Below are 23,737 nucleotides of genomic sequence, written 5' to 3'. Positions count from 1 at the left end.
TCCGTAATTGCCACATTACATTCAATTACTTTGGGTATCTTAACAATGGAATCAACTTAATTGTCCAGTAAGCTAACAGGTGTACAGTGACAGAGCAATTTCACACCTCTGAGCCTCAACTGACCTTGGATGACTTATCTGATCCTGCTATGAAGGTACTGCTTTAACCCAAAGGAATTCAAATCAGAAGACCAGCTATAAGCAGAGGAGAGAGAGACGCAGCAGAGGCCCAACTGAGCAGCCAAAGGAGAGCAATGAGGGAAACACTGATGAAGAAGAGAAAAGGTGCGAGGACTGTTTATTAATACTGAGGAGGTTCCCAATCAAAAGACCGCCAACAGAAATGCACACGGCTATCTCAGCAACACAAGGGACATGCTGGTTTGCTTTACAACTAGTCTCTGTCTTGATAGGATGCTGAGCAGAACTGCAATCCCTGAGAATTCACAGGTAAAAGTCGGGCCACATCCAAACTCTGCTCCACGACACTCGCCTGCTCTCTGATCTTCATTCAATGTCCCTCCTTTTCTGGTCTTTTGCTTAAAACCGTTTCCTAATATTTGTGCTACCAATGGTATTTTCTTAGCTATTAAAATGTTAGTTGGTGCTTTTCTTATATGAACAAAAGATTTGACAATCCCCCTCCCCCAAGCCAGCACAAAAACAGGGAGTAGGAAGCACACAGACTTCCTTACACTTAACCCAAACCGTTTGCACACAAGTAGCACAAAGTAGCCCAGCGCGGACCCCCTCACATGCCTCCCGGCGGTGCCTGGTCACTTGTTGGACTTATTGCCAGTCTGAGACCTCACGCTAGCCATCCTCGCCTCCTCCTCCGGGATAAACACACTGATGGTGAAGTCGCTTGTCTCCGAGCCGTACTTGTTTTTCACGACCAGCCCGTATTTGCCAGAGTCGGAGGTGGTCACCCCGGTGATGGTGAAGAAGGCAGTCTTGCCGGCTTCGAACCTGAGGTTGCAGTGGTCATCCGAGTCCAGGGACTTCTCGTTCTTCAACCAGGAGACCTCCGGGGTCGGGTCGCCCCACACGGTGCAGGTGAGATTAAGTGCCTGCCGAACAGGTTTTAGGAGAGGGAAAGAGAGACATCAGATATAATAAGGATGGTCCAACTTCAAAAATCCTCTGGTGGTGTGGCATGACTCGATGGAGGATAGATATAAACCTCCCAGGTCAGGGTTTGAACTTGTTATGAATATGCACCCGTGTGAGTTACAGTTTGAACACAAACCTGAGGTTTCTTTCGGGCATCAGGTTTCTGGTTTTGGGAACGCTTATCATCAAAAGCACCAGGAGTTTGCTTCCAGTTCCCATCTCCATTTTCACTTTCATAAACACATAGATAGATGCCTTTTGCTCTAATGTGGCATTTTGAACCCTGTCTCAGTAGAGAAACCTCGTTGCCGTAATCACCACCTGCTCACATTTGCGTTTCAACTGTGTCGCAGAGCCCAGCAGCAGAATCCTAACAGCTCTTTCAGGTAATGTGACAAATTCAAATTCTATCTTCCTAGTTTTATTTCCCTCTCAAACCCTACCCAATCTGTTGCCGTTGCAAAGGTGCACTACCAAAGTGTATTCCTATTTCCTAACATTTTATTATATTACCATCTGTGCTGAAACCCTCTTATTTTAAAGATTATTTAGGCCTATAGTTTTACTTTACCTAACTTTTTGTTGAATTTTTCTTTTAGATAATTGTAGGTTCATATACAGTTGTAATAAATAATACAGAAATCCTGTGTACCCTTACCCAGTTTCTCCCAGTAGTTCTATTTTACAAAACTATAGAGTAACATCACAGCCAGTACACTGACATTGGTACAGTCCATTGATCTTATTTAGATTTCCCCAGTTTTACTTGTACTCATTTGTGTATGTGTATGTTTACTTCTGTTTAATTCTATCACCTGTCTAGGTTCACGTATCCACCACCTCAGTCAAGATACAGAACATTTCCATCACCACAAGGATCTCTCGTGTTGCCCTTTATGACCACCCACTCTCCACCTCCCAACCTCCCAACCTCATTCCTAACTCCTGGCAATCACTAATCTGTTTTCCGTTTCTAAAATTTTGTAATTTCAGAAACATTTTATAAATAGCATCATACAGTATATAACCTTTCGGGATTGCCTTTTCCACTCAGCATAATTCCTTGCAGATTCATCCAAGTTGTTGCAGGTATCGAGAATTTGTCCCTCATCACTGAGTATGTGCCATGGTACGGTCATATCTGAAAGGGTTATCTGGCCTGTTAACAGCTTGGGGCCATTATGAATGAAGTTGCTAGAAACATTTGTGCATAGGTTTTTATGTGAATGTAAGTTTTAATTTCTCTATGATAAGTGCCCAGGAGTGCACTTGCTGGGTCATATGTAAACGCATGTTTCGTGTTTTAAGAAGTTGCCAACCTGGTTTCCTGAGTGGCTGTACAATTTTGATTTACATTTCCACCAGCAATGTATGAGTGATTCAGTTTCTCTGCATCCTCACCAGCATGTGTTGTCACTACTTTTTATTTTAGACATTTTGATAGTTATGTTATGATATTTCTGTGTGGTTTTAATTTGCATTTCCCTGATAGCCAATGATGTTAAATTTATTTCACATTTAAAATTTCATTCTTGCATTTTTTCTTCTTAAAACCCAGTAATTATAAGGAAAACAACTAGGGCTCACAATATGCAGGGAAAAGGGTGTCCTTCTGAATATCCTCCAAAGGGTCTTATGTGGCCACTTGTCACCTCTTCTTTAAGAGTATCTTTTAAAATTGCATAGATTAAGAAATCTGTTTCCTTTCCACAATTAATTAGCATTTCTCACTGAATTATTCTACCAATACATTTCAAGAAAAATATGGGTCAAACCATTGCCATTAATCTTATCCAAGTGGACCTGTGGAAACTGTGATTACTTGGGGGTTAAAACTTTTAACAAAACTAAATACCTTAGATGTCATGGAAAATTATTATCCACACTCCAGATTTTAGTTACAGATCGTAAAGTACTTTCACATACATTCTGTCTCTTAATTCTCACTATGACCCAGTGAGTTGAATATCTTGACCCTCACTAGATGAGTAAAATAGCAAATAGAGCTTAAAAACAAAAGCAACCCTGCAATGGCTGAGCTTAAAGTCAACTGTGGTCCTATGTTTCGGCTATGAAGCAGCACAGCCGGATGAAACCTGCCTCTCACTGAAGCGCTTGGATATGCCTCGTTTTTCACCCATCGTGTGTGGTCATTGCCATTTTGAGGTGGGGAAAGGTTTTATTCTACGACAAAGGCCCATGCCCCTATGACTGGTATGGTAAACTTGTTTTAATAAAACAACGATGAAGAAAGTGAATCCAGGTTTGAAATTATGTTCATTGCTTTTCAGAGATTATTATGGAGCCAAGAAATACTAATTTAAAACTAATGGACAGAAATCAGTTTTCAATTGAAATAGAGCCTAGAGACATTCATGGAGCAGCATGTTTCCCTTCAAAGTGACGTGCTTAAGCCCCTTCTCCACTGGGTGTTTCAGGTCGCTGCTTTCTTCAGTTGCATTTGTCATATAGTTATGATTGAATATTTTCCTCTTCTCTTGATTTTAAAGGGTAACTCTAGAAAGAGACTAAGTGGTCTACCTGTGCCCACATCAGACAAACCTGCATTCTGATGCTTGGTCCAAAATATTAGGATGACTGGACAAATGGTTGCATTTTGAACCTTGTATTTGGCTATCCTAAAGTCAAGCTTAATAAGCAGCCATGGCATAAGATGAAGATGGTGGGATGTAACTTAAAAGAAGGAACAAAGTCTGAAGCTCTGGAACCCATTCCTGCAGTGGAAGAAGCAGGGACAGGAGTGCTCCATGCTTACCTTGCCCTCCTGGATGGTGACCACATCAGGGAGACCGCCCAGCACCCGGGCGCGATCTGCAAGCATAGGCATTCCTGGTTAATCACTGAAACGGGGGCGTCGGTGATCACACTCACAAAACCACCCCAGGGAGCTAATTTTCCTATTTAGTCTCCCTTTCCTTACAGTTATTTTATACCTGCTTTTAACATGCCAAAAAAAAAAAAAAAAAATCCAGTGATGCTGAATGCTAATCCTTTTTCACATACATATTTCATGTGTGCGGGTGCCTCTATCTGTGCCTAAAATATCAGCTTGAGATCTCTTTGTTGGATCAAGACCTGCTCTATCATTTTCACGGCTATTTTCAGCCCTGGCCCTTTCGCAGCTCAGTGGAGCTCAGCGAAAGGAGATAGCCTCCAAGCTCAGTGTGGCCTCTTTTATGGGCTTCTCTATGATTAAAAAAGGTTGCATAATTGGAAGCTTTATGCCAGGGAGATCTGGAGGCTTGTGCAGACATGGGCTTTCTTTGAGGCCTTTCCTACAAACCTCCCCTTTCTCATTGCCTGGGAGTTCTTGGTAGTGCTATGCGGGGCTGCTGTCTGTGGTGATGAGTATAAAGGCCCCCAAGTGAGGGGACAAAGTGCAGCAAAAGTGCTGAAATCCAGGGCTGACTCCCTAGCCAAGCCGTGTGCTCCATGTCTGACTGCTTCAGCCCCCGGGAAGGACACCTCCTGTAATTCACTCAAAATCACCCTCTCTGGCACTAATGCAGTGGCTGCCACTGTCTGATTTTTAGGCCTACTTCATTAATGTGTGGCTCTTGATCCATAGTTCTGCAATTCCTTCTCCACTAAGTCAGGCTAAAGCTTTAACCGAGTGTTGAGTGCATTCTCCTGCTGATCCCGCTGCACCTCATACCACTTATAAGCCCAACCCATCATCTAGTTCCCTGTGCCTCTTGCTGTGTGATAGTAAGGGAGTCACATCACTGTGTGGACCTCAGTCTCCTCATCTGTAGAACTGGTGGATGGTTGAATTAAACATATGAATAATGTCCATGGGATTCCTCTGAGGGGCCTGAGAAGAGGTCGAGGTGGGGTATTGAGTCAAGGAGCCAATGAAGATAACTCAGCTTTTACCTATTTTATATATTGGGTCTGTGTGGAAGATTTTGTTTGAATTAAGTGTTCCATGGCTTGTAAAAGCTTAAAAACATGAGCTAGAAGAGCCCTAAACTGCCGTAACCCAGTGATTTTAGGAAAATGTTCATGAACTGGAGGGAAGGTCGGGCACCCTGCCCACAAGAGAGTTCAAGAATGGGGAGTGGCTGTCAACTGCTCTCGGCCCTTGGCTTTGCTTGTGTGTATAGGAGTGGGAAAGACATACTCGGTGCCAATAAGAAAAGCTCCCTGTCGCTTGGACACTCCCCAGCACGCCCCTGGTCTGGTGTCTGCCCCATTCACCACTAGCAGCCACCTCACAAACCCAGGGCCTGAGCGGGGAGAGGGAAAGAGCAGAGGGGGCAGGACAGCAGTGCACGGCAAAAGTCAAAAAGTCCATCCTGAGTGACCCAGAGCCTCTGAAAGGCAGGCAGAAGACTTCACGTCCTACTCCTCCCCTTGCTCAGGTCCTTTCCATTCCAGCTCAGGACCAACTCTACAGTTTTAACCCTTAACAGTTTTCAAGTTATGCCTCCCACACTGCAAAAGAACTTGAATTATCACTAGTGTATCACTTCTGGGATGCTGTAGGGCTATCTGAGTGCTTCTCGAAATAACTGTGTGTGAAGCAAACAGTTGATAGAACTTAGTGCGCACATTTCTGGGTAGACTTGACAGTGCGGTGTGTGTTCACTCAGCAGTGTCCCCAGAAACGGAAGGACAGAGGGCCTTACTTAGCGTCTTTTCTCCTACAGGGGCTCTCAGGAATATGTGGAGTGCTTGTGATTTACCTGATGTCAAACTTACAAAGATTCTTATTTCTATTTTTCTTTAAAGTGTGTAAGTGTTTCTGCTATGTTGTGCCCGCAGGTGATTAACAACCTCTGTACGAGCTGCAGCCCAGAGATTTCTCCAGATGGCTGGCTCAGGTTAAGAGCTGGGTGACATCCTTATACTGTAACCTGAGACCTTCTTTTCATAGACATCCTCACTCAAGACACTAAATGAAAACAGATGTAGGACACTTAAGGGTTGGGTGTTTTTTGGAAAAAGAAAAAAATTCCACTTTCAGTCTTCTCCATTAGCAGTTATAACAGAGAAAAAAAGTTCTACTTTGAAACTATGCCAGGAAGAAACGGGGAGGGGGTTTACTTACTTTTCTCGGCAATGGCAGCTTGTCTGTGGTTGAGAGAAACAAACAAACGTACACACAAAGAAGAAAGAAGTTTTAGTGTTATTTCAGAGTAGCTAACCTTGACTGCATTTTACTGCCTCAAAGACATTTTACTGTTCAACAAAGTGGGAAGCACTCGTGGAAATGAAAGACCCTCTCTGTTATTTCGGGTCGGGGAGCGGCACACATGATGTCCGGGAGAAATTAATGCATACACATGGCATTTTCTGGGAAGAAAGACTTACTTCAATCTCTGGAATTCAGCAAAGGCTTCATCATATTCTTTAAGGGGAAAAAAAGAGATGTTAGAATTTTCTCACCCAGAACTGACGACACACGGGCCGACTGAATTCACAGGGTGAGGTCAATGTGATCAGTGCAGGTACAACCAACTGCACTGACTCTGAATAACACTGTACCTATGTGTTCACTCGACAACTGGATAAACTTAACAAGCAAATACTTTCTAGGGAGAAAATATAAATAGTGGATTTTAGAAGCTCTCAGTTCCGTGAGAGACCTTCAATTCTTCAAACGGCAAGGCCAAGAATTAGCTCCACCAAAGAAAAAATGGGAATAAAGGTCTGTTTCAAATAAAAGCTGGTTGTCTAAGAAGCATCCTGAGCCTCAAAAAGGCTTTTCTCCTATTAAATCATCCCACATGTCATGGCCTCCTAGCCAGACAGTTAAACGTTTCTGTGTTCCATGGTCTGGCCCATCTATTTACATTAAAGAGCACATGGAGTTACTGCAGCCACAGCGTGTGCCAATGCCCGCCTGGGGCAATGCTTCTCTGCTGTGCAGGAGATGAGGTAAAGCACCAGTGAGACAAGGAAACGAGAGTGATAGAGCTGTAAAATAATTCCTCTTCCTGAGTCCGCAGAGTAAGCCGCTTTGAAGACTTCAAGTGAAAAGGCAGCTTCATTTTGAAATCTCTCTCACCTTGCCTTTAAAGACCCTCTGTAGTCTGGGAATCAAAATATTTTACCTCCAGAAAATATTTGTGTAACACTAGTCCTCCTTTTATAGATGGAAAAAATAAGCTTAAAGTCTCTGGAGGTAGACTAGTTAAGGCTACACCAGGCTAAGAGTTCAGTATTCTTCTTTTTGCCCACAGCACACTGAGAGAGAGGCAGGCACGGGCCAGCCCATCTGTGGTTTTGTGGCAGCGTCAGGCTGGTGAGACAATGCACTGCCTTTAGCTGCAGGGGGATATGAGAGCAGGGTAGTTAAATAAGCTCTGATGGGCAGAGAGTAAAAGAAAAATTTGGTAAAGTTTTAAATTTATCTATCCACTTCTTATTTTCCTTTCCTACTGTGTTTCAGAGTATCAGATGGACTGCCGAAGAAATCCCTACCACTGCAGGATGTGACCTGGGCACAGCGCAGCCTGGAGAGTGGGGTCCCTGAGGGCAGCTACTCCATCCCCCCCACGGAGACCCTTCAACAAGTGTTCTCCTGTGATCAAGGGTGGGTAGGGGTGAGGCTAAGGGACTCAGCACAAAACAACTCAGTCCAGGGTTGAAAGACTATTCTCTAAATTATGAATCTACTCTCTCAGGATGAAAACACTGAGAGTTATTGCATATTTAGGTTGCATTTTAATATACGAAGTGGAAGAAAAAGTCTGCTCTGGTAACTTCATACAGACTATTTTATTTTGTAAGGAAATAATAAATAAATAAGATGAAGAGTATAGTACCAGGAGAGAGAAATGGTACAGTGTCCCTAATTTTTTATTTATAATTGTGTATGTTTTAACTTTTTAAATTTTAATTAATAGTTGCACATAGCTTTTCATCTATGTTCTCAGGTGGAAGCCTTCTTTCCACGTCTCTCGTGACTTTCTTTTCTTCACTAGTCTTTCCAGGGCCCCCCATTCTCTCAGAAGATGACCAAGAAATCTGAGGCCATATAGATCAAACTTTTCCAACTTCTTTCTGTTCTTCTCAATATTTATCTTTGCTGATTCACACTTACTCCCACCTCTGCCCTGGATCTCCAACCTTCCAACCTTCAGAACTCTGACACATCAATTATTCCCCCCCACTCACATCTTCAATCCTTCCAACTCAACTGATTTCTTGGACTCCATGAACACGATCACATTTCAGTCACCATAAAACTATGCTTTTTCAGTGTTTATTCTTGCTCAGGTGATTGTAAATCAATATGCCTTTGTTTTGTACACATCTTGAAAGAGTAGTGCTTACTTTTCAATGACTCTCCACCCATTGACATTCTTGCTTCTACCACCATGGCTGCATTTAAACTGCTTTATTAAAATCTCTAATCATCTTTCAATAGGCAAACATAATGACCTCTTATCAACCTTCATTCTTTCTAAAAAGCTCACTCCTCTACAGTAAGTTCAAATCTGCAGAATATCCATTTACCTTGTCCAGAAAGCTCCACTGTCTTCTGGTGTCCTGTTTTTCCATCAAAGAGCTCCATTACATATTTCCCTTGGTCGTTCGGAGTGGGCTCATTAATTTGCAGCCAGATCTGCTCCCCGGTGACCCCACTCTTAACTCTGTCTGTGTACTTAATAGCTGTCCCACTGTTCAAATCAAAGAAAACATCATTATTGTTTGCTTTCATCCAGAGCTGACCTTTACTTTGTCTCTTATTGATAGTCTTACCATAAAGTTTTACAGGCTTTCAAATAATATGGGATCCACATGTGGTCTATAGCTTCAGAGAAATGATGGGCCCTGAATCATTTGGAACTTGGATTTCAAGACCCAGGATGGGGGTGAGGGTAGGCTTCTGAGAGTCTCACATTTAACTCCCAATAGCAGTCTGGGGCCCAGGCAGATTGCAACATCAATACTTCTTAGCAGTATTAATTATTTTGTTTTTGCTTGGGCTTATTTGTAGGCCTAGGGAATCTTTAAAGTGAAAAGGTACATATTATGTAGCTGCATATTTCATGCAGATGCTCTATGGATGTAAATTGATTTTACAAGCTAGTCAAAAACAGACCTAAGGAGGTTCATCTGTGGCTGGCATCTACTGACGTATGTTGTTAGAAAGCTATTTAAAACACATGTAAATATGCACTTGGAAGTAAGGCCAAGAGTAAATGAGAAACAGAGTTGCTTCCAAAATGAATGGGACACCTTCTCTGTCCCCGGATGTGAGTTTCTCAGTATTCCACAGTAGGTCGAGAGCAGACCCGTGCATTGTGTTCTTTGCAAGAGAAAAAAAGCAAATAGAACCCTTTGTTTTGTGATCTGAAGATCTAGAAATGTCACTGTTATAGAGGAAGGTAGAGGTAGATGTACCCTCAATGATGTTAAAAGTAACTTCAAAGAAATAAGGGAAAAAAGCACTAGACAAAACTACCTAACTTTATTAACAATTATACATTGAGAAAAGACTAAAGTATTACCCCCAAATGTTCATATTATGGATAAGAAAACTATGGATAATATCATATTATAAACACTTTCTAACTTATAATATGACATTATAAATATGTTTTCTAAAATAGGCGTGTATTCTGTTTGTAGTTATAAAAAGCAAAATAAACGTAAAAAAACATAGAAGAACAAAAATCTCCACCAAAAAGTTTCTGTTTTCAAATAGTCCAGCATTTTTCTTATATAGTACATTTTATAAAAGATATTAAAATTAAAATGCCATAAAATGTAAGACAAAGGAACCCATCTGTACCTATAAACTTTAGCCTGAACAATATATTTGTCTTAGAGAACTAGAAAGGCAGACAGTTCTCTGCTTTGCTATAATAAACATTTGAATTCCTTAATCTCTGGCCAACATGCATAATAGCAGCTTAAATTTATAAAGCACTTTATGGTTTACAAACTGCCATTAATTTCATTCTTTCATTGGGCCCATCAGTGTTATGAGAAAGAACAGGTATTACTGAGTGAGATTCAGAAAATTAAATGACTTGCTTAAGATCCAAGGAAAGATAGGAGCAACATCAAGACTAAAACCCACTTTTTCCATCGTGTCACATAACTACATAAAGACAGTGAAGACATCCTTGACCCCTAAATCTTTCATAGGCAGGTGGATACAAAAACCCCTTGTTTAACACACTAAACCAAATGACATAAGGAGTTTATGCCTTGTTAGTCTGATAGCAGTTTGTTCAAAACTCAATGTTCTAATTTTTTTGAGCAAGTAATTCTTTTAGAGATGATAAATAAAGCTTTTGATTGCTGATTCAATTACTTTACTTTCTCTTATTCTTCAGACTGATATCAGAATGTCTTAGATGTCACAGAAGAATTTCCTGGAATTTGATCTATTTTAATTCATAATTTCCTACAATATATTCTGAAAGAAATTAAACAAAGGAATGAAACCCCAAGAATTCTACATTGGAATTTCACCTCTCATTTTTTTTAGGACTCAGGAAATTAATAATAATAATAAATAAAACACTGTTTTACATAACAGGAAAGTCATTTTAAAGAAAACACAAATGATTGCTTTGTGAGACCCAGCTCTGGTTAAATGTTAACCTAGACTTTTAATGCGAGTTGAACACAGGGGTAGTGCCATGACAGGGGGGCTCTGGGGCCAGGCTGCCTGGACTCAGCCCTCCATCCACTGCTGAGCTGTGTGACCTCAGACAAGTCACCTCCCTCAGCCTGAACTTCCTCTTCACTGAAGTAGGAAGTACCCACTCCAAAGAGTTGGATATGTTAAATGAACTCATACATCTAAATGGCCTGGAGCAGTAGCAGGCATATTGTAAATACCCACTGAAGGGAAGATATAAACAAACATTGTTGTCTGGGTCCTGCTGGGGATGCCACAGTGACCTACTGCTCAGTGAGTCTCATGAGACTTTGGGAATGAGTGTCAGCTGCATCCTAGGTGTGGACTGAAGGTGGTTGTGCCCCATTATACTTCTATGCCAGGCTGCAGCACCTCTCTCTCAGCTCAGGGCATTTCAAGGAAGCACAGAGGTTAAGGATAACAGTGACAGTATAAATGGGACAACTGGTTTGACTTAGAAAGCTATTTTCGCTCTTGGAATCCCAGAGGTGAACCTGAATGGAATCCCTCTAGAACTCCACAAAGGAAGCCTGGCATTAGAACAGACCTTCAGGCTCAATTCAGTTCAAAAACATTTTCCCAAAGTGATCTTGAGATCTCCAAAGCCTTCCAAGGGTGGACAAGAAACACGCTAATGACCAACTATGCCAATTGCTATAAACAACAATAACAAAGTTGGGCACTCCTCTGGATTAGGCTTCTTTGGTGAATGGCCACTAATTCATATAATGGGAAATTTGCTGTCTCTTGGTGTGTGCTGCTTCAGTTTTGTTCCAGACCATAGTATGGATAGCTGTGTGTAGAAAGAGAGAATCAGAATCTGGGTAAGGATGCCTGCAAAGCAGAGAGAGCCCAGACATGACCCTCTGGAGGTGGAGGCCGCATGACAGAGATGTCTTCCCTGATCACAAAGACATTATGGTACTTCCCTGATCACTCTTAGGCACCACTGGCCTCACCCTGTATGTGCTGAGGGAAAGTGCTAACTCACACTAAGGGAATAGCCTGGGTACTTCTGTCCTACACTTGTCAACATCAGGCCTGAGAAGTAAGAAGACTCCTAAGTTGAGAACACAGAGGGTTGCTGTTGTTTTTCCCACTTTTTAAACAAATCTTCACTGAGGGTATTTTTTCCATTGCTTTTCAGAGAGAGTGGAAGGGAGTGAGAAAGAGAAACATCGATGTGAGAGAGACACATCAATTGGTTGCCTCCCACACACCCCCAACCTGGGTCAGGGATCGTGCCTGCAACCGAGGTATGTGCCCTTGGCTGGAATAGAACCCAGGACCCTCTAGTCGGCGGACCGATGTTCTAACCACTGAGCAAACCAACCAAGGCTGTTTTTCCCACTTTTTCACTCCAACAGAGAAAGAATTTCTACCCAGCAATTAAGTTCCCATTTACTTACTTGTGGGACCAGTTAACTTTCAGATCATCCAGGTAGTAAGTAACAAAAGAGTACAGCCGGATGCCCTCAGCTGTGCTCTGGAATTTCAGGTCTGTAGCAGACAAAGCTGAAAGAAGGAAACAGCATATTTCATGTACCTGCAAGCCCTTCCAGGAGAATAATGAAGCATTGTCCTGGAGAGAATGTTTTAACTTACCTATTTTTTTACATACTTCAGTCATCAGTTCTTGAAAGGCTGCGGATGGAGATTCATAGACAAAGTGTTAGCACAGAAATGCTCAGTTTAAGGTCAAATCTCAAATAGTTTATCAGCATTGCGCTCTCAAAAATATTCTGTCTGGTGGAAGGTATTGACCACAAGATATATTTGTTGACCAATTGATGATAAGTGCTCTTGGAGTAAATAACCCAATTTTTATCAAGTTGTAAATGATCCCTGCTCTTATTTTGACTTTTCCCCTCCAGTTCTCTATAACTTTCATCAGATTCACACTTGAGGGACAGAGCCACAGTGAGATTTCCAGGTAGTGTCTCGGCTTTAAGATCTTCTTCTTCTTAAGTCCCAGGAAGCCTTAGTTCACATTAAAGGAAGTTTTCTTATCTGTGTAATCAATTCAAAATAAATTAACCATCTACTAACCTGATATTTTGCAGCCTAATAATGCTTTTTGCCAATAAGCACATTTAGTCCTATCTCTACCAAGAGTTAGGAAGGTGAAATCAAAGTCAGGCTTCTGCTGCTTGTTAGCAATATTGTTAAAGACCTTACTCAGGAACAAAACTGGAAGTTGGTGGGTCACCTACAGGTCTTGGTAATCATGATGCATTTGTCTCTGAAAAGCGGAAATTGCTTTCGTGCTCTGCTAATAACTGAGAGGCTTAGAGTTCCATTTATAAATCTTTCTTGTCACCTTTTAAGAGTGGGTTATTTTGCAACATGCTTTTCACAGTTTTTGATCCTGTAACATTTTTTTATAGGGTTGAAACAAAAATGATGATTTATATTAAAAACAAATCCCTAGTGGGCTGTGGACTATAAATTCTCAGAGGATCAAAAGTACACTTCTGATTTCTGGGAAGACTAAAAGCAAAGTATTTTTTAAAAATATAACAGTAGTTTACTCTGCTGGAATTTCAATTAAAACAAAATCTGTGGACAAAACTCAGCATGACTTCGACCATCAGCTCAGCTTCACTCATAATTCTAGTAACCTGGATATAGGACACGCAAAACAGACCCCAGCAGCTGGTGGACTGACCTTCATCCACGAGCTTCAATCTGCTCTTATCTTTTCCTCTGTCGTCTTTCAGAACAACTTCATAAATCCCAGCATCTTTCTTGGAAAACTAAGGGAGGGATAGATATATCACATTGTAGCTTATTGCAGCCCAGAGTTTGGTGTTTGCATTTTTAAAGCCCATTAGTTATAGAACTAGCCATCAAAACACAGAACAAGCATCTAACCACATGAGCAATGAGCAGTTCACGGATAAACCTATCCATCATAATTTGACCTAGCAGTCCTGAGTTTCCACCCTCTAAGGCTGTAATTGATTTGAGACATGAGTCTTTACCCTTTACTCTGCCTTCATATTAAAAGGTAACAATCACATATATTTGAAAGGTATGCTCTTTTAGACAAAAAGGAGATAAAAACCTATGCCTAAATGAATATTATTCTGATTGTTCTTTTAGGGAACAAATCATCATGAGACTTAAGAGCAAACGAAGAAGGATCCATTTAACTCCCTGCCACTCACATCTATGAAAACAGGTAGCGCAGAGAGGCAAGAATTGTAGTATCCAGCCAATAATGGTTGGATATGAGATAAATCCACGCCTATCCCAAGGTGAGAGAAGCGTTTGTGTTCCTACAGCCTGCTTTTTAAGTGAAGTCAGGGCAGGGAACTTGGGAGCAGTTAGAAGTAAGATATTACAAATGCCCAGGGCAAAGGAATACAGAATCTAGTCTCTGGATTTTGAGAGAAAGTAGGGTACAGAACTAATACATTTACAGTTCCTGTTAATAGTCACCTACCTCTGTTATAAGCAGGGTACATATACCGTCATTAAAGTCATGCTTTTCATCCACTGATATCTCCCTTTCATCTTTGTACCACAAAATATGGGTCTCCTTCTTAATATTTGCCACCTAGAAGAAAAACCGTAATTACACTTCTAGAAATAACGGAATGCTGCTCTCATGAGTAGTTGTTAAAGTGGCATTGGGTAGAAGGAAAAGCACTAAGCCTAGAGTCAGAAGATGCCAAAGGAATTAATTCAAAGCAATTTTAATTGATAAAGAGTTTGGAATAAAGTGAATACAAACGGATAAGCCTAAATCAGCAGCATCTTTGTTTCCAGCAGTAAAAATTAATTTTAATATCATCTAGTGGACAAGAAAAGAAAGTATAGATATATACACACTAACATACAGACTTAAATTAAAATTAAAATCTGAAAACCATAGGAAGACAAATCCCATCAGATTAAAGTATAGTATGTGTCATGTGATAAAACAAGTGGATTTATCAAAGGAACAGAACAAGTATGCCCCAAAATATATAAATATTTTTAAAAAGATAAATGAAGCTTTGCAAGTAAATGTGACGGGAAATTATGTTTAAATTTTTAAAATGAGATTCTGCATTTTCTTCATCTGTTTGTTTATAGTTGTATTTCCTCTGTGGGGAATTGTATGTGCATTTGTCCAGTAATTCAGTGGGGTCTTAGCGATTGTTTTCTTGATTTGTATGAAGTCTTTATTTTTTTTAATTGATGCATCACCTTTAATTTTTTTCAATTATAGTTTACATTCAATATTACTTTGAATATAAAATGTAGTTTCAGGTGTATAGCACAGTGGTTAGACAGTTATATACTTTACAAGTGTTCCCCCTGATATTTCCAGTACCCGGTTGGCGCCATATGTAGTTATTGCAATATTATTGATTATATTTCTTGTGCTGTACTTTACATTCCTGTGACTATTTTTTAACTACCAATCTTACTTCTCAATCCCTTCACTTTTTTCACCCAGTCCCCCAACCACCCTCCCCTCTGGCAACCACCAGTCTGTTCTCTGTATCTATAAGTCTGTTTCTGTTTTGTTTGTTTCTATTGTTCTTTCGAGTCCACATATAAGTGAAATCAGATGGTATTTGTTTATTTGATACAATGTGTGGATATAGGATTTAAGTTAGTTTCCTCAAAATTGCTAAGCAATTAATTTATTAAACTCTACTTACTGGATGTTAACTAAACTTAGTGTGGTAATCATTTCACTATACACACACACGCACACACACACACACACATATATACATATATCTAATCACTATGTTGTACACCTTTAACTTATAGGCTATCTGTCAATTATAACTCATTCAGAACAAGGATATACAAGTTTTAACATGTTAAAAGTTTCAGTTAATAGATTAAAATGAGAACCAACAGTGGTAATAATATAGTGAAACTAGTACAAATGTTCTTTATGATCCTGTAAACTGGATCCTGAATTACAGGAAGTGTGTTGCTAGGCGACATTGCTTATGATAGAAATGACCCAATTGGAAAGCTGCATCTGTCCGGGAGGGACTAGAAATAGATCCCATAGCTTTGGGCTTCCCTAAGTATACTGATTCTTGTAATTTGGGCATGTCTCTTGTGGGGACCCTGGAAGCTCTGCCTAGGGAGTTGTTATAAGAGGTATTGGCCTCTTGGGGGATGAGGTATTTTGAAAGCTATGGTGTTTCCTGTATCTGACCAAAGTGGCTCTTGTCTCCTTACTGAGCTGTCATCTGGAGGTGGAGCTTCTGCTGTGTACTCTTGCAGGAGAGGAATGCCCTATAGGCAACCTGGGGTTCTTACCTTATATATATATTTTTTTAATTTTCTTTCTTTTTTTTTTGGTTCAAAATATTACAGATGTCCCTTTTTCTCCCCAATAACCCATTCCACCCCGTCCCACCCCTCCTCCCCAGTCCCTCTCCACACCATTGTCCATGTCCTTGGCTTGTGCATCTATGCATATAAGTTCTTTGGTTAATCTCTCCCTCTCCACCCATGTGCCCCACTCCATCCCTCTGAGATTTGTCAGTCTGATCCATGCTTCCATGTCATTGAATCATTCCTGTTCATCAGTTTATTAAGTTCTTTAGATTCCACATATAAGTGAGATCATGTGATGTTTGTCTTTTTCTGCCTGGCTTATTTCACTTAGCATAATATTCTCCAGGTCCTTCCATACTGTCCCAAACAGTATGAGATCCTTCTTCTTTATAGCTGCGTAGTATTCCATGGTGTAAATGTCCCACAGCTTTTTCATCCACTCATCTGCTGATGGGCATTTGGGCTGTTTCCAGATCTTAGCTCTTGTAAATTGCGCTGCTACCCTATATTCTTTTGAGTAGACTAATTCCAAGTGGGGCCCGTGATAATCTCATGAGTCTGAATGTTTGGCTATAGATACTACATTAACTATAATGAATATGTAAATTGCCAAATGCACATAAATTGCTATAATAATGAAACAAAGAGCTATGGGAGGACAGTGGAAGGTTCATTCTACCTAGACTGAGAAGGGGAAGGCCTTACAGAGGAGATGACTGAGCTAGGCCTTGGGAAAAGATTTTGTCAGAGAAACTGAAAGAAGAAGGCCATTCCAGACATTGTAACAGCATAAATACAGTATTATGAATATTCAGAACCTCTTTCTAGGCTCCCCTTGGTTGTTTAGAACCTAGGTAAGGGGCAAATTCTCCTGAGGAGTGCCATCAGATGGGACACCTCCCAGAAGGCTAGTGCAATAGGTATCACAGAAAGAAGGAAGAAGGACATGTGGGCCTCTGGGAGACAGGTGGTTTATGGGGTACACATTGTGCAGAAGAAAGTCAGTAGGGGCAATGTGGAAGTGAACAGCTAGGAGAGAGAGGCAGTGAGGGTTTTAGCTGCTGCCTGAGAAATCAATTTTCAAGCTTTGTCATTTCCTGAGAGGCTAAAACCTAGAATTTATTTTTCTTACACATTTCTGGTAGACTGCTGTTTCTTTGAATTTCATCAGACCTAGAAGAGGACTGGGGCACTTGGGTTCTGGCTTTTTAAAAAACAACAACAAGGATTGACAGAGCTGCTGAGGGAACTGAGAATGACGTCAATCCCTTGTTTTTTAAATATGTTTTTATTGATTTTTTTTTAGAGAGAGAAAGGAAGAGAGAGGGAGAAAGAGATAGAAACATCTATGGGAGAGAAGCATTGATCAGCTAACATCGATCAGCTGCCTCCTGCATGCTCCTTGCTGTGAATGGAGCCTGAAACCTGGGCATGTGCCCTGACAGGGAATCAAACCAGCAACCTCTTGGTGCATGAGATGATGCCCAACCACCTGAGCCGCACCGGCCTGGTGGATTCTGGCTTTTATAGTGACAATTACATGGAGTATTTGTCCACTGTCACAACCTTCACACTTCAACCTCATCCAGCAGAGTTCCTTATCCAAAACATTTTGATGACTCACTCAGCTGAACACCACCATATGCTAAGGTACAAAATAATTCATAATGCTGTGTGAGTTGTTTTTCCTAAATCTTTCTAAAGGCCTAATTAAACAATTGGTTGTGAGCTGCAAACACTTTCCCTTTCCCTGATGGCAGCACAGTGGTCTCAAAACCAGTAGCAGAGCTGGCCAATACACAAAAGTATTGTTGTGATAGTCATACAAATTAGATAGAAAATTGTTAAACTTCCATGGAAATACAGTGTAGTTGGAATGATTCTGGAATAGATCTACCATTCAGAATATAGTTTTGGCCTAAAACAAATACTATGTAAGATTCTTCTAAGATGAATCATTTAAAGAGAAAAGCAGGAGGGAGTTTGAACAGGTGGAGCACAGAGGATTTTTAGGGTAGTCACAATGCTCTCTATGATACTATAATGGTGGATACACGTCACTTACACATTTGTCCATGCCCATAGAATGAACAACACCAAGAGTGAACCCTAATGTAAACTACACACTTTGGGTGATAATAATGTGTCAGTGCAGGTTCATCAGTTGTAACACATGAATCACTCTGATGGGGGGATGTTGTCAGTGGGGGAGGCTGTACATGTGTGGGGACAGGGGGGTATATGGGATCTCTGTACCTTCCCTTAATTTACTATAAACCTAAAACTGCTCTAAAAAAGTCTTAATTTTTTAAAAAAGAATAGCCTGTCCTTATTAACTAGGGTGTGGGTAATGAATAAGAATGAGCATTTTGCCTTCCCGTATTTTTATATTGTTTTACTTTAAATGTTTCTTACTAACAAACGATTGCGGTAACATTCAACAGTAAGGATGTGTTGCTTATCATTTGGTTCAAATGGAGGAGATAAAAAGTTGATCTTCCTCTTCTCATATTCTATTTTATCTCTATTTCCCTTGTATCACATGTTAAAAATTATCTACTTCTTACCTTGCATTTCAATAGTACATTACATTCACCAGTCACTTCCCAGCTTAAATACTCAGCAAAATGTGGACCTATAAAATATTAATAATATCAGTAATCACTCCATTACTCATGAAAAGCAAAATCAAAGCTCATTTTTTTAATCCTCACCCGAAGATATGTTTTTATTGATTTATTTTTTTTTTAGAGAGAGACAGAAAGAAATATCAATGTGAGAGAGAAACATCAATCAGCTGCCTCCTGTACTCGCCCGGCCAGGATCAAACCCACAACCTTTTGGTGTATGAGACGACACTCCAACTGTCAAAGCTCACTCTTAATTCTAACGTGATTTATATTTGAAGTGAAAATTTTAAAACTCAAGATGTAGTTTTCAAATATCTTAAATGAATACCTATTTAATAATAAATATTTTCAATTATTTATTTATAGCAGTGTTAACATAAGTAGTAACATTCATTTTAATTTGTTGTATAAATTAATGTTGGAATATTTTGTTCAAGAAACTGAAGCTATTTCTTTACTCCCTGACTGTTTTTACCTTGTTTCCTGATCCATTCTTGCCGCTGGAATTCAGCTTCTTTCTGGAGCTGTTTATAAACTAAAAATTGAAAAACGAGAAAGAAGGAAATTGAGTGGAGAGGTATAAATGTATGTGAAGCCACTGTGCTAAGTGATTTATGTTCATTATTATAACACTCGGACATCACGACCACTTTATTCATTTTTAGTCTTCATAGATGAAGAAATAGGCTTAGAAAGGTTAAGCAATTTGTTCAAGGTCATGAAGCTAGGAAGGAGTGAAATAGTACTGGATATTGTAAATGTAGAGATCTGGCCAGCCTTTCCATTGCTTTGTTAAATGCCACATTTTAAATCATGATGGTTTCCACAGTGGTTTGTGGCAGCTCACATACAATCTAGTTGTGATGCATGATTAATTAATTTGGCATGCCCTACTTTTGCATATTTTTCTTCGTAATTTAAGTAATTTAAAGTAAGTACATATCATAAGATTGTATCACAGTTTGTTTCTGAGACACATATACAGCCTTGATTATATTGCAGTCTCCTTCAGTTCACTACTTTTAGTAGTAAATACTTGTTTATATGTGAGATAATTTATATGCAGTCCTGCCTGTAGACCAGGGATAAATTTAGTGTCCTTTTAAATTAACTTTCACTTCTACGTAATGAAATACTATGGAAAGCATGAACTGAGAACTGCATTTCAAACATGGGAATCCAAACAAGAAAGGTTCCTGTTCCCTTCCACATGCCCACTTTTGTGCCATGGGATGTTCGCATTAAAGGGAGCAGCAGAGTCCTCCAGTTACCTCCCGCGAAATCCTTACCATCTCCAATGAGAACGAGAGTGGAATGGCCCGTCGCTCTCCCATCCTGAAGCTGGAAAGTGTATGTTCCCTCATCTTCATCCAGGAGCTTGTCCATGAACATCTCAATTATCCCCGTGTTTCGGTCAATATGCATCTTATATTTCTTCAGCATGAAAACGAAAAAAGAGACATCAATGAGGTAGATATTTTATCAGACAATAAGCCTGATAAAATAAATACAAACTCCAAAGAATCATAATTTTAATAGAATGTTTTGTTAACAGTTTTATTTCATTTTTTTAGATGAGCAAGTCTTCAAAATCTTGTACCCAGGAAAAGGGAAATATTATGTGGAATATATGACCTTGACCAGAAATGATTACTAAAAAGACTGACATTTAATTTTTAAATATAAATAAAGTTTTGTTATCCCAAGTCACAAAATCCTATCCAAAAGTTGTTTTTAGCCAATCCCTTCACCTTCTTTCATAAAATATATATATATATGCATATCCCCTGGTCACAGACAACAGTGTGGTGCATGGCCAGAGGGAAGGGGGGTCAGGGACCGGGTAGGGGGTAAAATGGGGACATCGGCAATAGTGTCAACAACGAAAATAAAGAATAAATAAATAAATAATAAAAATCCCCAAATCTTCTCCAAATATAATCACTCATTGTTAATTATAGAGGCATATAATAAATCATGTGAGTAAAAAAAAAAAAAAAGTTGTTTTTAGAGTTTCATTTGCATCCCAGATTGTATCAGTTTTAATTAGCAGAATAATGCAAAACTATAGGCTGTATGAGGGAAGTATTTGTCTCATCATCGCTATATCCCTAGCACCTAGGGCATGCATGGTATACAGCAGGCAATTAATAAATATCTGCTGAGGTAATATGTGAAAAAATGCTTGTAAAGCATTTGAAATCCTTTTGCTCCCAATGAACTGAAATTGCCCTGTTAGACTATGCTTATTTTATCATGTTGCTTGGGCAACTGTTTTTTTTTTCTTTTCAGTGTAAAGATAACTCTTAGTCCTTGGGAATGCCAGCACAAGTGCCATCATGAATTTGAATTAATGATGGTTTCCGATATAGTGCCACAGAAGGAAGACTCATGTCTGGGATCGACTCTGTGGTGCAGTCCAGGCCCTGGAGCCTCCCCTGAAAGAAGCCAGTCTCCAGCTGAGACCACATTTTTGCTTAGCTCTCTCCTGCCTCCCTTGTTTCCCTCACCCCCTACTCCTGAGAGTACTTCCCCGTAAATCACTTGGAGAAACTCTATTTCAGAATCTCCTTCTAGAAAACCTGACCTAAGATAGTATTCTCCACCCAATAAAATATTGTGATTAGAGCCAATTGCAATGACAATGAACAGTGTGTGTGTCTGGTGGGGAGGGACGCAGAGTAACATGCAAGCATGTGTGAACACATTATGGGGAGTGTGTCCATGCACACATGCTCTGGAGTGTTCCCTCAATGGCTGTGGCGGCAGAAAGTGAGGCCAACAAAGTTTCTCCTTCCTTTCTACTGGCCAGGTGGTGATCATAGCAGTTTATGAAAACATTTTGAAGTCAGGGAGGAGATGGGCCATAGTGGACCTGTGTGGACCTATGAGTTGAAAAGGAATATACTGCATACCCATCTACTCATTATATTACTCATTTTTCCCCTCACTAATGAACACTCAAATGTTTCAAAAGCATGTCTTTCTTGATGAAAGGAGAACAGGTTGTTGACAGTGGCCACAAACCATACCTCTCCCCCATCTTTTTAGTCTCCCATTTACACCTGTGGTAACACAGGTGCGAGCCTTGGCCCCTAAACCCGAGTTCTTCAGGGCCACCAGACACTGCCCCGGTCCTGGCTCTACTGATGTCTGGGGAACACAAATAAAGCATGGATGTTGTAACTCTTTCCATGAAAACTATTTTTGTGTTAAAAGCAAAGAAGTAGATAATAGATATACACCATCACCTATGTAAATAAGACACAAATAGACATACACAGAAGTGTAGAAAAAGACCAAAAAGTACATACCAATATGTATATTAAAAAGTTGTAAAAATTTGTGATTTGTTCTTTCTGAGTCTTTAAAGTTTTTTACAATAAGAATGCTTTTTAACCAGAAAAGCAATAAATAATATATTTTCACTGCACTTTTTTCTGAGCCATTGGAACAACAGAGGCCATCTCTTCCATATGAAGAACCAAGTCCCTACTGGGGGTTCTGATGTGAGTATGTGAGTTCAGGTCAGGGTGTTGGCTCCTCTGCCTTCTCAAGAGAACAGTTATATTTTCATGGGTGATTATATTTCCTGATTTGCCTGGGACAGTGTTCTGTTATGACTCTTGTCCTGGGAAAATTACTAGTACCCTCCTTCATTCTCAAAAGTGCCCCAGATGGGATAGTATGATACAATCAATTTATGTTTTCCTCTACATTTTTTACATGTGAAATTTAAACTCCCCACCCCACACTCAGTGGTTTTCACAACAACTTACCTGAATTCAGATAGGCTTCCCTAGTACATTCTATAATAATATGTTTAGAAATCTAAAAGTGTAAAACCTACCGGCCCTTCAAAAATTTCCTTTTCATTAAATACGTAGTTGACTTTGGCATTGCCAGACAGCTTCTCAGCCTGCATCCAAAACCGGACCTGGCCTTTCTCCAAAATTTCAACTGCCAACTCTGATTTAACTGAGACAGCTATGAAAAATAAAAATAATAATTACATTGGTAATCAATTGTATTGATACAGATTCTTCCAACAAGTGAAAAAAACACTCAGTGGAAATGGCGATGGAGAACCTTGCTTCTTGAAAAGCCTGGAGGCAGTGTGAGAGTGTTGCAGGGAAAGCATGATATTGAAGGATGGAAGACCTGAGTTCTAATTCAGTCACATCTTCTTTGAGTAGTAGAGGTCTCAACTATAAAAATGAAAAGGATGAACTTATATCCTGAGGTTCTTCAACTAATTTTTGTGACTCTCTTCTATGGCTTGGGTTAGGTTTATTTAGGGGACGATAACAAAGTGCCATGAAAAGAGTCTTGGGCTGGCCCCAGGAGAGCTAGAGCCTAGTCCAACATCAGCTACTAATGAACTGTGATGTTAGGCAGGTCATTTTGCATATCTGGGCCTCAGTCAACTCATTTATAAATGAATGAGAATAAACTGAACATCCTAATTAACCAAGATATTTCCCAGCTTCGCCATTCTGTGAACTCCAATTTAAAATATTTGGAAAGGAGTTAAATTTGATGTTTTTCAACAATTTATCTCCCTTTGGAGGCTCTTTAAAAATGTTTTTAAAAGGTAAATTTTTTTAAAAGAACTAATTTTAATTATATATATGTATAAATGAACTAGCTTGTCATTTAAACCCTATCTATCCCCATGGTATACCAGTTCATTTAAGTTCTCAGACCAAGCAAAAATTTTCAGAGCGAATCACTATTGAGAAGCTATATTAAAATATCACATGGACTGCTTCACAAAGAAAGTGAAGGAAGCTTGTGGTGTCTCTGATTTACACCTGTATCACATAAGCCATTTGTGTCTGAGTGAAATTTTAAAAGTTGGCTCACATCCCTTAAAACTAGTTTCTAAATTTCTTGCATTGTGCAAATGTTCTCTACAAAGCCTCCTTCAGTCAGTTGATCTGTATAGAGGTGGCTCCAGGGTATAGTTTGCGGAAAAGCATGGTTGTTTAGTAGTCCTTCTACTTCCTTTAGGAGAAATCATCACTCTTAAACCTACCTGAGAATTTTATGTAGCACTGTT

The 23,737-nt window shown here is 39.8% G+C and overlaps 1 protein-coding gene across 1 annotated transcript in view; it reads right to left on the bottom strand.

Moving 5' to 3' along the window:
• Positions 1-742: 742 nt before the first annotated feature.
• MYOM1 (myomesin 1) overlaps positions 743-23,737 on the bottom strand; it is a 108,018-nt gene continuing 85,023 nt past the window's right edge. Inside the window, exons 26-38 of the mRNA XM_016211488.2 lie at positions 22,526-22,662; positions 19,965-20,109; positions 19,151-19,210; positions 18,613-18,680; positions 14,193-14,306; positions 13,413-13,500; positions 12,350-12,388; positions 12,154-12,259; positions 8,602-8,765; positions 6,451-6,487; positions 6,188-6,210; positions 3,890-3,945; positions 743-1,070 (exon numbers count right to left, since the gene is read on the bottom strand). Of these exons, the coding sequence (XP_016066974.2) occupies positions 777-1,070; positions 3,890-3,945; positions 6,188-6,210; positions 6,451-6,487; positions 8,602-8,765; positions 12,154-12,259; positions 12,350-12,388; positions 13,413-13,500; positions 14,193-14,306; positions 18,613-18,680; positions 19,151-19,210; positions 19,965-20,109; positions 22,526-22,662 (1,331 nt within the window). The 3' untranslated portion in view covers positions 743-776. The remainder of the gene's footprint in view (positions 1,071-3,889; positions 3,946-6,187; positions 6,211-6,450; positions 6,488-8,601; positions 8,766-12,153; positions 12,260-12,349; positions 12,389-13,412; positions 13,501-14,192; positions 14,307-18,612; positions 18,681-19,150; positions 19,211-19,964; positions 20,110-22,525; positions 22,663-23,737) is intronic.

The sequence above is a fragment of the Miniopterus natalensis genome, chromosome 7, assembly GCF_054644295.1.
Source record: "Miniopterus natalensis isolate mMinNat1 chromosome 7, mMinNat1.hap1, whole genome shotgun sequence".
NCBI lineage: Eukaryota > Metazoa > Chordata > Mammalia > Chiroptera > Miniopteridae > Miniopterus > Miniopterus natalensis.
This window is presented reverse-complemented; position numbering and strand designations above follow the sequence as displayed.